We start from the raw sequence: 18,068 nt of genomic DNA, 5'->3' as shown, positions 1-18,068 counted from the left end.
AGCAATAAAGTTGTTATTTAAAGATTGCTCAGTGCTCAGTATATTGACAGCAGCACCCAGATGTGGGAGAGGGTTACATACTGTCATTCATTCTCAGACTGAAAAAATGAGAATGAGAAAATAATTATAAATATATTCAAGCATACATGTTGTGGTATGCTGGAAGATGCAGTATATCACACAGCTTAGAATAAATTGGCAGTTGATGGCTGATTTGAAAGCAAATGGCACAAATCTACCTCATCCATCAGCTGCTACTGCAAGTATTCAATTTTTGACAGTTTTAGACAGAATAAAGATTTGTAGCCTTAACTCCGAAATTCAACATTCTGAACCAGATCAGTGCAATTGGTATTCTGATGTCCAGAGTTTTCTTTTTTCTTTTTTTCTTTTTTAGGTTTCCTTTACTGTTTTGGCAATGGGAAAACCAGATTATACAGACATTTGTAAATTAAAAACCAGATTTAAAGGGTTGCAAATTATACCTATACTGGATGAAATAGTGGCAAGAACTGCTTGTCTTTTATGTAAACCATATCAACCCCACAAATGGAGCAAGGAGAACCTCACATGTACAACTGGTCCTCACTTAGCAACCACTTGTTTAATTATGTTTGAAGTTACAATGAAACTGAGCCAAGAGATTTAAGGTTCATCCTTAAAATTGCAGCTGTCGCACCATCCCACAACCATGTGATCATGATTTGGGCACTTGGCAAGCAGCATGCAAATACATTGGTCACAGTGGTCTATGGGGTTCTCAGTCATCCAGGTTGAGGGTGTTTTTTCAGGAGGCAACTGGACTTACTTTTTTTCTCTTTGAATATGTTTGCTTGTCATCCAAGAAGCTTCTTCAGCTCTCACTGGATGGTAGGGAATGTGTTGTCAGGGTCACCTGAGTAGTGCAAATGGGTGTGGAGCCTTCTTGGAATGGTTGAAAGGACTGTGAGGACTCAGATAAACCTCCAGGTGGCTTCAATGACTTTCTAAAAGAATGCAAATGACCAGCTGTCCGCAAGGAGTATAAATCCTTCTATTCCGCAGCATCCAGTCCAAGCTGAAGAAGCTTCTTGGATGAAAAGTGAAATATCTTCAAAGGAAAACAAGAAACTCCAGTTGCCTCATGAAAATGTGTTTTTGGGACATTGGCCACAGAGTTCCACCATTGCACAATTGACATTAGCAACCTTGACTATGGGCTTCTGACAAATAAAGCCAATGAGAAAATCACAAGTTGAAGTCACTCAATGTCGCATTTAATGACCACACAAAATGCATTTAACAATTACTGTCAGAAATGCCATCATAAGTCAGCATGGTCACATGATTTTATGCTTTAAAACTTGTTACTTAGTAATGGAGTTCCAATTTCCATAGTTAACACAGGATTAACTATACTACACAATTTGCATTCTCTTAGTCACAATATGCTCCCAGTACTACAGGGAGGCATTTGAAATAGAGAATATATGCCATACTGTTTACTAACTTTCTTGTTTTGTAAGATTCATCACATTAGGAAAGATGGAGGTCTGACCTGATATTTCAACTATGCATGTTTCCTCTAAACATTTTTTTTTCTTTTTCCCATTGTTTTCCACTTTATCATCAAGTAAAAATGTTTCATACAAGTGGTTTTAGTTAAAAGCAGATCCTCCAGAGACCTGTGATTGTCCTTTTAGCAAACACACACTTTCAATGTCAGTGTTTAGTTATAAAATGTAGCTGTGCTCTATGTTGCATGCCTTGTGAGCTACGCTAGAAGAAAAAAATCATCCAGAAGAAAAGGCATACATTTTCTTTTTTAAAAAAAATAATAGGTCATCTGTTTCAGGTAATTGTATCTAGGATGTTGGAACAATATGCATGGTTATATTTCTAAGACAAATAAATAAAATAAAGCTTTCTCATTTGCTTACAAATGTTCAGTTGCTCTCCCTCACACACTAGCACCAATGGAGTTTCACAGCCTTTTTACACTCCTATTGGAGGACACAAATTTTGGAAAGCAACAGTGAAGTAAATGTCTAAACCTCTCTTGCCCATTCATAATGATTTTGAACTAGATTGCGGTCTTACATGCAACAACAGCCATAAACAAACAGCAAAGAGATTAAATGCAAATTTGGTTTGGTTTCATATAGTCTAGATCTACAAAATAACTTAATGAACATAGCATGACTGAAATACCTAAGATGGAAATTAACTGAAGACTAATTTCAACTATTATTAATTTATTGGATTTGCAGCAGCAACTCCAAAAAGACTCTGGGTGGTCTTACACTATTTAAAGTACATAATTTAAAAATAATGATCATCTGGACAGAGCCAAATAATACACAAAAATGTGATGGGCTCCACAAACACTCTAACCCCAGACCTGGAAACAGAGGGAGGTATAAGAGACTTCCAAAACCCTTGGAGAATAGTAATCATAACATCTGGAGGATGCTGTTTCAAAGATCATGGGCCATGAGAGAGAATGTACTAAATCTGTGGTTAGCTCTGAGTTTTCTAGAAAAGCTAAGCATTGTCAAAGACAGTGGTTGATACTAAGGGTGTCTACCAACTAAAAATAGAAGAAATTAATTAAGAAAAGTAAGATGCAAAATCTGTCCTTGACACATTCAGCTCTATCTCAAAACAAACCAGTCAAGTTGTTTGAAAGTGGAAGCATTAACTAGGAAGGTGATGGTCTCTTTCATGTTTAAATAGAGTCAGAATAGTTGTCATGGATCCTGTAATTTGAATTACAGAATTAAGCAAGGATTGGATTCAATGGCTAACATATCTCTTTCAATTTCCAAAGACATTGCATAATTCTTTCAATTTAAAAACTGTCCCCTTCTGCCACTCTGAGAAGTATTTATAGTTCTTTAAAGGAAGAAACATGACTCAGAACATGTTGGATTTGCATGTAGGATCTGTTGGAAACTCCTTAAATTAAATACATCTGTTCCTAGGATTGTGTGGCAGATACAAAAGGCAGCTGCACAACCCCAAGAAAAAACACAACTACTTGAAAGTGTTTACAACAGGTGCTATAGGGCACACCTATGCTTTTTCCCCCAAACCACATCTCTCCTTTAAGTATGGCATAGCCCTACAAATATATTTCATCAATGACATGTCTTCCATAATACGTTCAACAAGGGAAATTTCTTCCTAAATACTATATGACAATTATACCCTACCCATCCTTTGGTGATCTCCAAAGGGTGGGTATAGTAGTTTATTGTTGTTGTTTTTATCTTTAGTTCTCCTTGGATTGTTAAAGAAACTAAAAATATGTGTTTAATGGAATCTACTAACTTTCCTTTGTGTCGTTAGACATGAAGGATGTCATTATCAGAATACCAGTTGGGACTCATAGCAGTCTTTCGTCAATTATTAATAGTTTGGGGGTGAAAAACTGGAGTAAATTATGCTTTCCAGTTTCTAGGAGTTAGTTTTTAAAAGACCATTTTCTGGCTGTTGGTCATAGAATGTGGTCATAAGTTCTCATTGCCTCTCTGCAACTTTTGTTTGTGGAGACCAAGAAAGGGATAGAAAAGAACAGTACGGAAAGATGACTCTGTACTGTATTGTGTAAAGCCATAAATGTCTCAAGGAATTGAGAGAAGAGCTTTTTTAGAATATTAAGGCCCGTTGAGCCCTTTCAAACTGCAAATCTGAATTACTTATTATAGCTTTCCAAGCTAGGAAATCTTCCCCCGTTCCTATATTTTCACGTCCTTACCCATTCAAATAACATGGGTAAGTTCTGAGCAGAAGTTCTAATTTATGTGTAATTTTGTGGCAGTTGAATAGCCTTTACATTTTTTTTCTTATGGAAAAGTTAGAGGCTGATAACAAAGTATCTACCTCAAGTGTCATTTTCCAGATGATAAGCACTGCATGAGAATGAAAAGAAAAATGCAATTGTTAATATTATAGTAACTTTGAAAAAAAATAGATCTTGTGAATAGAATTCTATGTCCAAATTGAATGAGAGCCCATCAGAATTTTCCACGTGATAGCTGATACTATCATGTCATCATTACTTGAAAGAGATTGGAGTGAACGTAGTCTTATTATCACAGTCATCTCTTTTACCTAAAAATGGCTAAGTGAGATTATCACTATGGCAATTACTTTTATATAAAATAATTGAGCTTTGCCAGATTTACTATTATCTCACACAACAGATAAATGCAACATGCCACTCCCAAGCTACGTGCAATGAATCCATATGATAAGGAGAAAAGGGCATGAGAGGAAAGAGGTTGCAGAAGAGATTTCAAAAAATAAGGTTTAATTGCTTTCCAAGGACAGAGTATATTCTTTCAATTTTTTTCCTTCTTTTAATTTGCTGTTTTTACATTTGTACACTAGTCCATCTTTGCTTAATGAAGATCTGTTTCTTGTTACGGTAGTGGAGAGCACATGAAGATGTGTGTTCCGCTTCCTCAAAGTCTCAGCATTTCCCATAAACATCTACTTTGCTTGGCTAGTTAGGATCCTCCTTGGGAATAGGAATTCCTTTCAGATACATTTCTTCTCTTGTCCCAATTCTCTTCCCCATGACCCATCCTGTCACCATTAGATGATGCAACACCGCATCACCACTTGACTTCGAGACCTGCCACGACGACCAAAATTGGTGAGCTCCCCCTCCTATTCTGATCTACTTTAATCACAGGGAATCAGTAATGGGGTTTAGATTCTACTTTACAACACAGGAGAATTTGGCATTTATCAGGATAGAACAGAGAAAGAAAGTGGTAAGTGTGCAAGGGAGGAGGGGAGGGAATGGACATGTGTGTGTAAATGTTGGGAGAAGTGGGCTGAATGAAATAATACTAATTCCACTTTATTTTCTGAAATGTGGCTTGTATGGTTCTTTATTCAATGGACATTTACATGTAATACACTCCAAAACACATGAATGAAGATTAAATCCAGGTGAGCTTACCTATTGGATTTATCATATGAAATTTATAGCTGTCATTTGGAAAGCTAAATGCAAATAAATCATATATACAAGGAATGTAATTCTTGAAAATTTATTTTAATTTTCCTGAAATGATGAGGGAAGAACAAGATGAAGGGAAACGTTTTGTCAAAGTTTGAATTGTCTTTTTGAATTAATGGGATGAATATGTCCTCGATTTGTATGTAGAATGAAGAATTGGCAATTGTTTGTGGGGTTTATTCTGACTAGAACTGAATTCTTCCTGCTTTCCTTTAAGGAATTGGGAAATTCATTTCTGAAATCTCAAGATTCACTTTGCTGATCAGTCCTAGGTCAAATTTGGGTTTCTAACTCAGTATTAATACCAGTGAAGAAAAAAGCAATCTTTAGAAAAAATGGTGGATGGATACTATAGAACCTGCTGGCGGTTCATTTTGAGATGCTAGCAGAGTTCAGGTTCACCACTATATTCTCTCTTTTCAAAATGTCCATCCAATAAAATTGCTTGCTAGTCAAAGCATAGGCTACTTTTCAAAGATAAACCTGTGTTTAGGAACTGGTACTTTAAAGAGAAGGCTATAAGAATCCTTCTTACTTGGATTTAGTTTTCTGCAACAAAGGGGTACTGGGTCTGATTTCCATAACTTCAGTGTGAGTTGGTAATGGTTGCATAGAGTTTTACTGTGAAAGTGAAGTACTCAATGAATAGAATTGTTTGTTTACACTAATTTTATGTTAAGATATATCTTTTTCTTCTACAGAAATGATAATCCTATATTGTTTTAAAGTTGAACTTGATTTAAATGCAGTTTATATCCTCATTCAGAAATAGTTATTTTATGTTTTAAGGAGTCATGAAGCATACATTTATCCATCTTTTAATGCTATATCTTTTTCCAAGTCATAGGACAGGACTAAATCTCTGTTCAGTCCACGGAAGGATCCAATTTTCTTAAATTCCATAATATGCAAAAATCGGAACTGAGCTCTCCCAGATTCTCAGTAAAAAAAAATGCAGAATGCTTGATCTTAAAATTGGTTTGATCTCATCGCTTGGGTGAAATTTGGAATCTTGGCTTCTGCTAAATATGTTTACATTTATGGGAATACAGTAAGGCCAAGAAAATCTGGGTTTGTCGCTATTTGTTTGATCTGGTTTATCCTAATTTGTAACACAATGAGACCATTTTTGTAGTATTCCAGTCACTCAGCCATCACAATTGCCATCACCACCAATGTCAGAAAACTTGCTCTGATCTTCCACTCTCATCTGACCAGGACGTAACATAAAACATTTTGGTTTTTAAAAAGGGGGAAGAATATTCCTGGCAATAACATTGTTCACTCCCCCCCCATTCACTTAGGACGACAGTTAACGATCTTCAACACCCAGGCTCAAATAGCCATTGGAGGAAAAGATAGAGGGCGTCTCTTCCAAGGTCAGCTTTCCGGTCTCTATTACAATGGCTTGAAAGTATTGAACATGGCAGCAGAAAACAACCCGAACATCAAAATCAATGGAAGTGTTCGGCTGGTTGGTGAAGTCCCATCTATTCTGGGGACAGCTCCCACAACCTCTATGCCACCAGAGATGTCCACCACTGTCATGGAAACTACCACTACTATGGCCACTACTACAACGCGGAAAAATCGCTCCACACCTACCATTCAGGTAAGTTGAATGTTTTGTGTTCCTATGTTTTCAAGCCTAATTTTTTTTCTCAGATGTATGTTTTCCCAAAATAAAATTAAGAACAAAAATTGACATTTGCCAAATTTTGAGGTTGTTATTTACTAGGCATGTGTCATCCTTCAGTGATGCTCTTTTAAACCCTCTTTATTTTACACATGAACATGAAGAATAGGATTTGATTTTTTTTTAAATCGTTTGGTAAGTGAATCATGTGAATTCTGACTATCCAGTACCAATGCTTCCATGTCAGCCAACTGGACTTCCTGAATGCTTTTATTCCCACATCTGTTTGCAAGCTTCATATCAATTGAAGAATTACAATCTTAAATGCTACAAGAAGAAGCACAACCATTCCAATAGCAATTTAAATATCCATTTGGATATCCTTCCTATTAACTGGAACTATCTCCATCCAGCTTAGTTTTATTTTAAATGTGTCAAGTTCTTCTAACCCTTAATAGTTAATGTTGTTTAGTTCCTAAAGTTGGTTTAGGAAACTTACAGGTTTCTTTAGATTCTTAGAGACAAAGTCAAGTATCCTTAGTATACTTTGTCCAGTGGTGTGATGCATAACATTCTTCTGGTGATATTATGTGGAAGTAAAAAGGCTGATGGGTTGAATAAATCTCTTAAGTTGTTTAATTCTTGGCTGTAGAAATTGATCAACATAACCTAAACCGTTTTAGGCTACAAGTCAGATTAAAATGATTCCATAAAATCTTTTTCATCTAAGAAAATCACCATTTTGCCAATGCTTTATTATCCCCAAATTAATTGAAAATGATAATAATCCCTATTGAGTTCAACAAGAGCTTCAGGACAAGAAGACGTAAAAGTAATCCTTGAGGAGGTGTATATTTATATATGTGTGTATGTGTGTATATGTATGTATATATGTATATATATATATATATATATATATATATATATATATATATATATATGTATATATATATATGTATATATATATATGTATATATATATATGTATATATGTATGTATATATATATATGTATGTATATATATATATATATATATATATATATATATATATATATATATATATATATAAAATAAAGGGAACACAAGATAAGACATCCTGCTATTAAATACAGTGCATTGTGTTGTTTAAGTGTTCCCATATATACATATATATATACATATATATATATGTATATATGTATGTATATATATATATATGTATGTATGTATGTATATGTATATATATATATATATATATATATATATATATATATATATATATATATATATATATATATATATATATATATATAAAATAAAGGGAACACAAGATAAGACATCCTGCTATTAAATACAGTGCATTGTGTTGTTTAAGTGTTCCCTTTATTTTTTTTTGAGCAGTATATATACATACATATATACATACACATACACATACACATACACACACACATCCCTATCTATTTGAACAATACGGCCTGGTCTGATGATTTTGGGGTTTGGATTTGATTTTAACATAGTTTTAATTGTTGTATTATATTGGGCATAATTATTTATATTTCGATATTTATTGCCCTGTACACCGCCCTGAGTCCTTCGGGAGAAGGGCGGTATAAAAATTTAATAAATAAATAAATAAATAAATAAATAAATAAATAAATAAATATACACATATACACATACGTACACACACACACACACACACACACACCAGCCCTATCAGTAGCATGTGTTCTTGATAGACGCATTAGGACAACGCTAACCTACTTAGCACAATTATTTTCTGATATTTTTTTATAATGTAGTACAGGTGGCAGACCGCAAGCTGTGCAAATTCAATCCAAAACATTCTATATGTTAAATATTTATAACTAGCACAGTATACTTTTGTTAAAGTGCATATAAGATCTTCTGAAAAATAGTTATGGTCTGCTTTACATTTTTTATCTACATCAAAGTAAACCCCATACATTCTAATTAAAATAGTAACAAGCAACAGATGTTTTATTCCATATGTTATACATTTAAGTTAGCATGTTGAAGTTTAGGTATTTTTAACATGTAGAGAATTACTTTATAAATATCCCAAAGGTGCGTTGAAGTTTTTTCCCCCTTGAAAACGGTTCACTTCGAATTGAAAAAGCTTCTTAGATGAGAAGCTGAACATTTTCAAGGAAAAAAGCAAGAAAGTCCAATTGCCATTGAATAGCACCTTTGGGACAACTACAGTATACATGGATCATTGAGCATCTTCATATATACTTTATGAATATAATGTATTAAGCAATCTAATTATTTAGTAACTGATTAAGCAATCTAATCATTTACAAAATATCTTTGCAAAGGTTTGTTTTCCCTTTTACTTATGCGTCTCCACAATTCTTGAATATCATGTTTTTAAAATTTATCTTTATGTGATAGTTGTCATCTTAAACAAAAAAATTAAACACTCTTATCTTCAGTGAGACAAGAATTATTTTGAGACACTTATCTCTCTTAAAATTTCTACCCAGTATCCATAAAATGCTTGCAATGTGTTCTTTAGTTCCTTGTCACAATTCTGGGTTTTTTTACATCAGTGGTCCCCAAGCTTTTGGCCACCAGGAACCAGTTCTGTGGAGAGAGGTTTTTCTGCCGGCTGGAGGGGGTTTAAATTGTTAGCTGCAAAAGATGGGTGAAAAAGGTACTAGAATGATTTAATAAAGTGCACATCAGTATTTAGAAACAATGATTTCCTGGATCCACCCACACTAATGGACTTGCCTTAGCTGATATTAAAGCAGTAACTCTTGACATTTCATTCTTCTTACCAGAAGGCAGGTAAAAGTCAATATGCACTTCTGTTACTATCTCTCAAGAGCAAATCAATTTATTACCATCCTGGTGAAATATAATTCTTTCTGTCATTCACTTGGTAAATATGTTCGGTTCCATCTGAATAAGCTACATTAAACACAGGTGATGCTTTCTACAAAAGATCTCATGGGAGCGTGGATAGGCCTATCTCTTATGTGGTGCTTTATATAAAGCAACCATGTCCACCCTTTCTCCTTTTTTCAGAACTTTTAATTTATTTTATCTATTTCATTATATTTTAATGACCATAGACTTTTCAGCCAAATGCATACAGATGCTTCCCTGGGATTAGCAACTCTGATTAGGGCATTATTTAGTTAAGTGAATTTAACTCTACTGATAAGCAGCTATAGTCTCCATGCAGTTACTATATTAGAATCTTTTTTCTAAGCTGTGCAGCATTTTGTGAGTTTGGAAACCATCTCTCTGTTCATGCCAGTAGAAATTAGTGCAGCTAATAATACTGTGTTGCCTGCTTGAGATTTTATGTTTGTTCCATTTAATGAAGCACCTCTGTATCTGACTATTAGAGCTGCCTGCTGATCCTAACTGAAAATGTAGATTTAACCTCCTCACATATGGGTATGTTCCTGTATTCAAGTTTAAATTGTTTCAAAATCACATGTCTGGTATTAAATTGTTCTCACAGGCCTTGAGGCCCTGACATACCAGGTTCTCTCATCAAACAGTACCTTTTGGGAGAATTTCACTTTGCCTTGCTGCTGTGCGTAGGATATTGAAGCATATGGTAATTGTGTACTTAAACAATTCTGGTTTTAATACCATTATGTCTTGGAGTGCAGACTGATGCTAGAGTAGAGCTGTACTGCATCCAAATGAGAGGGATGCTGTCAGTGGGGGGAATTCAAATATGTGAACAACCAGTTTTCTGTGTGGATGCCACTTCCGAAAGTCCATTCTGGGCCTGGGCAACAAAAAGTTAGCTACCAATTCTGCCAAAGTGGTGGGAACCAGCCGAATCCCACCATTGGTTGCTGTTCTTCCTTTCAGTCATTCTATCACGGGAGGGTTTGCTCTTATAGTCGAAAGTTGTATACTTGGCCTGAGCACTCTTCTTACCTGACCAGAGAGCTTTCTTAATTGGTCAGAGCTCATCACGTGGGCTCACAAAGATAAAAGCAAGGTTAGATTTTGTTAATACTGAACTGAGAAATCTTAGGACCATAAGTTGGTCTACAGTTTAATATATATATTGGAAGAAGGCAATTGGAACACACTTTTTATACTGCTTCCAGGAAACTCTATGACAAGTGCATGTCTTTACCATTAAATCTGCATGACAACTTATACTTTATTTGTTTGTTTGTTTGTTTGTTTATTTAAGAAAATGCGTATAGCCGCCCACTCAGTCTCAGTGACTCTGGGAGGCTTAGAAAAAAAACAGCAAAAAAACCCCCCAATGATTTCTCAGGAGTGATGTATCCCCAAGCAATCCTCTTGCTCTCTCAAAGTATTCCTAAGGGATGAGTAGTATATAGAAAGATAGGTTCCTTAACATTTTCTGCCTGTCTATTTGCAGTTCAGCTGGCATTGCTTCATACTTTACTAACAAACCTCATAACGTTAGTTGAACTGATCTAAGTGTCCCTAAATAAATAAGGAAACTGTACCCTAAAATAAATAAGTTAATTAAGCTTCTCACACTTTCCTCGGGCACCTTGAAGCTAAACGCTGTCTAGATATTCAGATACTTCGGTGGGAATGACACAAACTAATTCATCTATCAAATGAAGGTGGATGCGCGAAGTGCTGAACTGAATGATTAAAATCTTATATATTGCAATTATGTGATATCAAGGCTCAGAAATAGAATTCCCATTATCGCCGGGTAGGGGTGAATACATTTGCTAAATCCTTTAAGCACAAAGGGAGCTTGCACACTGAATCTTCTTCCCATTCTTCCTACAGGCTTTTTTCTTTTTCTCCCATTATTCTCAAAAGAGCCTTTCCAAAAGATTGTCAGGGTGAAGAGAATCCACTCAATGTTGAAAAACTTAAAATGTGTCTTACGAGACTTCAGTACAGTAAGAAATCAGTCAAAAAAACGTCAAAGAAATGTCCTGTTTTTGCTAATCCCTCTCTTCTACTACAGTTCTGGGATGCTGTGAGGCATAGAATTTTGAGCAACACATTTTCATAAGGTCTGGCTCTGGGAACACTTATTTTCACGCGTGCCTTGTGCTGGTGAATGGCAACGAGATTTCTCACTCTAATTAACCTACAGCTGTCTAGAAAGAAAGATTTGCTTATCCTTTTTCGCAATTGCCTGGCTATTTTCCCCTCTTCAAAAAAAAAAAAAGGAAAAGAGAAGGAAAGGAAAGGAAACCGATTTCTTAATTTAATTGGTTTTATTTTTATATATTAGTCACAACTAGATAAAAAAAGAATGAAAGGAATGGAATATTTATTATTTTAGATGGCTTTTGTAGGATCATTCAGAACACCAAAAATTGTATTTTTCTATCCTAGATTTTATTCCCATTTCACATTTGTCCCTGCAAAGGTTGTTGCTATAATGCTTCAATCAGCATAATAATAACACCCTCACTTTTATTATTCTATAGGGGTCTCCAGCCTGTATCGGGCCACAGCCTGTTGGCCATCTGGCCACGGGAATGGCTGGCGAGTATGTGCGCATGTGCGTGCAACCCCCACTTGTGCTAGTGCCACCACATGGGTGCTGGCGGCCCTTTTTGTGAATGTGTGGGAGTGGTAGCACCGCTGCCAGTATCACTTGGGCACTAGCAGCTTGTTTGCACATGTACATGGGTGCCAGCAGCCCGCTTGCACATGCACACAGGAACCAGCACTGCCGCCTGCACTACTGTGGGTATGTGTGGACCCCTTGCGCATGTGCACCGGTGCTAGTCCCGCACTGTATATGCATCCATTTGCGCATGCATGCGCTCACACACATTTCCTTGCTCCTCCCTTTCCCTCCAGGCCAGGAAGGTTGGGGAGCTCTGCTCTAGGTTGTGATCACGTTTTAATTAAAGTCACAGTGAAAATGTCATCAGGTCAAATTTCAGGCAAAATAGATCTTTTAGTGGAAGACAAGCAAGTAATGTTTTGTCATTTATTTTTTCTTCCATGAAAATCCCAAAGAAGTATGATAATATGCATTGTCTACAAAATTAAAACAAAAGTAAAAATGAATGAGCATTCATGGATAATAAATGGAGGTGAATACTTAATATTCTATGTTGATTATATTTGTATATTTATTAGTACTGTTATTTTCATATATTATAATAGGAAGGAAAAAACAACAGTCTTACTACTAATGTCTAGAAAAGTCATGGCACTAGAGCAAGAATTGAGTTACATGGTAAATCTAAAGGCAAGAAAAGTGGACAGAACTATTCAAAGTATTTTTGCTGGATCTGTTCAACATTGATTGTCTCACTAAGAAAAACCTCAATTCATTGGTGTATTTTATCTTAAGAAAAATTGTGCCACCGGTAGTTCTTTCTGTAAGAATTTAAAGAAGATACTTTATTTTCTTTTTTTAAAAAATATGTTTTATTAATTTTTTAACATAATCACCTTCATATTTGGTAAACAGTGTGTTGTCTGGGTTTACATTTAAGAAACATTCACTAACAGTTAATTTATATAATCTGTAATCCACACAACAGCTTTACTTGATTTCCTCTTTTTCCCATAATGTTCTCTTTTACCAACCTTAAAAAGGTAATACAATTCTTGTTATTTTAGTGAATGACGATTGAGTATAAAAAATTTGCTAATATTTCTACAGATAATAATCACATCAATATAATATTCCTTTTCTATCTAGTCATTCTGAATGTCTCATCATAGATCCTGTTTACAGTTCTTGTTTACATTTGTTTTTCCCACAATATTCAAGACATTCTTACTGGTTAAGATTTTCTCACAGTTAATTACGTTTAAATATTTAAGTCTATTTTTTCTCATGTAAGCTAACTCAATACTTTTACCTTTCTTAAGGAATAAATAAGACTAAAAAAAGAAAAAATAGAATAAGAATAACAAAATAAAAATAAAAGGATAGTATGCTACTTAAAATCCCTATTTCCTATAAGCTAATACATATTTATTTCCAAAAAAATTCATTCTTTTTACCATAATTAAAAATATATTTAATCTTTAAATATTCCATTTAATAAATCTGGTCCTCTATTCTTTTAACTCTTATTCAAAACATTTTAATCCATTGTAATTTTCTTAAAGTCAATCACCTTTAAATATCTAAAACACTTCCTTTATATAAACCATTCCAACTCTTTTATATTACTTATATCAAGAAATAAAACAAAAAGAAAGAAGAAAAAGAAAGTACTGTTACTTAAGGGGTTCTCTTCTTCTTCTTCTTCTTAAAATAAAATTCATATCCAAAATGTTTCTATTTTTTTAACCATATTTGAACAGTTATTTCTTTTTTAAATATTCTCTCTGATAGGCCCCATCTTCTATTTTCTTAATTTTCACTTTAGCCTTTTTCTTTTGCCCAGTATCTTTCTTAATCAATATGTTCTGCTGAATCAAAGAATCTTTCCAATTCTTGTAGGTGTTACTGTAGATATAAAAGGTAAGTCAAGTACAATATCTTTGTAAGAGGCATTTGCCCATTCATTTTTGTTGAAAATCTTTTCCTTTCTTTTTCTCTCTGCTTCTCTTATCATTTTTTGTCTCTCCAGTTCTAATGTTTTTCCTGGCATCTCTGCAGTCCATTTTGTCCAATCTTTTTTCTTATCCTCAAATTTGTTTTATGGTTTTAAAGTATAAGTTGTCTTTTCCAATTCCAGTATTTCTTATATATATATTTTTCCATTTGGGCTAATCATACTTCTTTGTTTTGTTAGGTTCCATCTTTAAGTCTCTATCCTCAAATTTGTATTCAGTTGTCTGTTTTATCTGTTCCTTCTCTGTTGTTGTTTCCTGGATTGTTTTTTGTTGTAAAGTTAAATTGGAGATGAATTGGTTTGTATTTTCAAAGTTATTTTGGATTTCTTTGTGGTTTGAAATCATTGTTATTTAAATTAGTTACACATATCATATGTCTCCTCTTGAAAAGTATTTATTTTTTTCTTGATAAGCTCTTTCTATAAATCTCTGATTTTCCATGATGACCAAGAATCCAAATTTTCTTTTCTCTGCATATAGCTTGGGGATCAGAATTAAATAGATACTTGTAATCCAGAAAGTTCAAAAAAGTGTTTGTTTGTTTTTTGTTCCTTGAAGTTTATAAGTCTCACTTTGCAGCCCAGATTGTTGTTTTTTGTCACTGTTGTCTATTGTTAGAGCTTTGAAGGTCACAAGTAAAAAATAGTTTTTTTTTCCAGATTTTGCCAAGTCCTGCATGAAAGCCATAGCTGTTGTAGTCTTCATCCACCACTTGATGTCAGCACCACTTTATTTTTCAAATTTTCAAAATGAACAAATTACCTTTAAAATGAGAATCTTAACCATTTAGTTATTTCAAACTTATCCAAATTTAGGTTTTATAGTCATTTCATTTCAATACGTTTTGGTCCTTTATGAAAGGTATAATTTTCTGCTTCTGTTAGTTAAAAGGGTGGGGTAAAAATCCCCCTCCTTCACTTTTGGAGTTTTTTGCTTCTTAGGATTTTTTTTCCTTTCAGGAAAGTTGATAAGTAGGATAGAGAAAATCAATGTTCTTACCCATATTCACATGTGCTGTTTACAATCAGCTTAAAATAGTGCTTTTGACTTTGGTTGCTTGCAGCTTGGGCTAGACTCTGAAGTTAGGCTAGCCTTTCTCCTGTTGGTTTCTGGAATGCTTCTGCTGGACCAATTGGGTTGGCCTCCATCTCTCCGTGGTCCCTGGGACTTCCTTCCTTCTTTGCTGCCTCATTGGGGTGGCTTCTGGCGCATTTAGGGTCCCCTAAAAGGAAGAAACTCAGCCAAAGGGCACAGAGCCCTGGACCCCTCAACTGCTGTGCTGCTGCGCAGGACTGGAAGTCAGAAGAAGCTTTATTTTCTATCCTTTTTTAATTAGCACAAGAAGCATATATGTTAATCTTGTCTCTTCTGTGTAGTGTAGTAATCCCTAGAGTGCAGTAAATCTTAAAAGGTTATTAGATATGTAGTATCTCCAGTGAGTAAAATGTTCCTTATGGTTTAATTAATATTTTTTTACACTTTTATTTCATTTATCTAAAAACATCTGAAATTTTCAGCTGATCCAGAATTCATATTTTTGATTTATTAATCTCTTATTGCTATAATATTGTGTAGGACAAATTCAGTATTTGAATTGTCCACTAAATTATTGAATTCAATAATAACTAAATTATTGGTTGAACCTCATGCAGGCATGTCTTCATGAAGTCTCTCCATTTATGAAGTTTAAGTTTAACTTTATTGCATTTATATACTGCCTTTTCCCTTAGGACTCAGGGCGCTTTACAAGGTATTTAAAAACGTCAATACAATACAAAAGTTAAAAACAATTTAAAAATAATTAAATTTGATCCCTGAAAAATATAAAACCCCCAATTAAAAACTCTCAGCCTGGGCCGGAAAGCTCAAAGAGCCAGGTCTTCAGGTCCCAGCAGAATGAACAAAGTTCGGGGGCAGTCCTAAGCTCCATGGGCAGCTGGTTCCAAAGGGCAGGCGCACCCACTGAGAAGGCCCTCCCCCTGGGTGTTATCCGCTGGAAGTCTTTTACTGGCAGCACCCTGAGAAGGCCCTCCCTGTGGGAGCGCACCGGAAAAAGGGAAGGTGTTCCCTCAAATATCCAGGACCCAAGCCCTTTATGGCTTCATAGGTCATCACCAGCACCTTGAATCTCACCCGGAGGGCAACCGGAAGCCAGTGCAGCTCGCGGAGCACAGATGTTACATGGGAGTATCGGGAAACCCCCATCACAACTCGTGCGGCCACATTCTGCACCAGCTGAAGCCTCCAAGTGGTCCTCAAGGGCAGCCCCATGTAGAGAGCATTGCAGTAGTCTAACCGGAATGTCACGAGCGCATGGGTGACTGTGCGTAGGGCATCTCGGTCCAGATAGGGTCGCAACTGGCACACCAGGTGAACCTGGGCAAAAGCCCCTCACGGCTCCTATGTGATCTTCAAAATTGAGCCATAAATCCAGGAGGACGCCCAAGTTGCGAGCCCTATCAATGGGGGGTAACACCTCACCCCCCCCATCGTTAAAGATGGAATAGTCTGGTTAACCCGAGATGCTGGTATGCACAGCCACTCAGTCTTGGCAGGATTGAGACGAAGCCTGTTTCTCCCCATCCAGACCTGGACTGCCTCCAGGCAATGGGACATCACGGCGAGGGCATCACTGGGTTGGTTCGGGGTGGAGAAAAATGATACCCCACCCCAAAACCACGAATGATCTCACCCAGTGGCTTCATGTAGATGTTGAACAGGAGGTGAGAGAGAACCGACCCCTGAGGAACTCCACAAATGAGAGGCCTCAGGGCGGATCTCTGCCCTCCCATCAACACCAACTGCGAGCATCCCAGGGGATAGGAGGAGAACCACCGTAAAACAGTGTCTCCCACTCCCAACCCCCTGAGACGCCGCAGTAAGATACCATGGTCAATGGTATCAAAAGCTGCTGAGAGATCTAATAGGACTAGGACAGAGGAGCAACCCCTGTCCCGAGCCCGCCAGAGATCATTCACCAGCGCGACCAATGCCATCTCCATGCTGTACCCGGGCCTGAAACCCGATTGGTACGGGTCCAGATAATCAGTTTCCTCCAGGAACAGAGGAAGCTGATGTGCCACCACACTCTCAACAACCTTCACCAAAAAGTGAAGGTTGGAGACCGGACAATAGTTATTTAAAACAGCTGGGTCCAGGGCAGGCTTCTTGAGGAGGGGTCTCACCACCGCCTCCTTCAAGGCGGCGGGGAAGATACCATCCTTCAAAGAAGCAGTTATTACTGCCTGGAACCAGCCTCGTGTCTCCTCCCGGGCCACATAAACCAGCCAGGAGGGGCACGGGTCCAACAAACAGGTGGTAGAGCTCAGCCTCCCCATAATCCTGTTCACATCATCGGGGAAACAGGATCGAACTCAGTCCAGATAACATGCTCAAGACCGTCCGATTCCTCCACGTCAGACTCCACCCAGTCAGAGTCCAAGCCGGCCCGGATCTGAGCAATTTTGTTTGTCAGATGATGACTGAACTCCTTGGCCCGTCCCTGCAAGGGATCCCCCCCTCACCTCCTGATTAAGAAGGGAGCGAGTCACCCTAAACAGGGCGGCCGAGCAATTATCTGCAATTAGCCTTCGCCGTCCTCATCGCCGCAAGATAAGACCTTATAAAGGTTCTTAGCTGCGATCGGTCAGATTCGGATTGGCTGGGCCTCCAACCGCTCTCTAGACCCCGTCTCTGACGCTTCATCTCCCGGAGCTCCACAGAGAACCATGGAGCCCAGCAGGATCTGCACCAGGTCAGGGGTCGCAAGGGTACAACACAGTGGAGTGCCTCGGTGGCCCTCATTTCCCAGGCATCCACCAAGGCATCGACTGGGCTGTGAGTGAGGGTGATGGGTATAGACCCAAGCGCCATCTGGAACTGTTCTGGGTCCAT

At 36.8% G+C, this 18,068-nt stretch overlaps 1 protein-coding gene across 4 annotated transcripts in view; it reads left to right on the top strand.

Moving 5' to 3' along the window:
* The window catches only part of NRXN3 (neurexin 3), a gene marked incomplete at its 5' end in the record, with an annotated part of 1,287,103 nt that overhangs the window by 1,137,544 nt on the left and 131,491 nt on the right, over positions 1-18,068 (top strand). For all 4 annotated transcript variants that reach the window (XM_083375237.1, XM_083375239.1, XM_083375240.1 and 1 more), the window contains one exon: positions 6,319-6,626. In XM_083375237.1, coding sequence (XP_083231363.1) covers positions 6,319-6,626 — 308 coding nt within the window. The remainder of the gene's footprint in view (positions 1-6,318; positions 6,627-18,068) is intronic.

Source organism: Vipera ursinii, assembly GCF_947247035.1.
Source record: "Vipera ursinii genome assembly, chromosome: 1".
In the NCBI taxonomy this organism is placed as follows: Eukaryota; Metazoa; Chordata; class Lepidosauria; order Squamata; family Viperidae; genus Vipera; species Vipera ursinii.
This window is presented reverse-complemented; position numbering and strand designations above follow the sequence as displayed.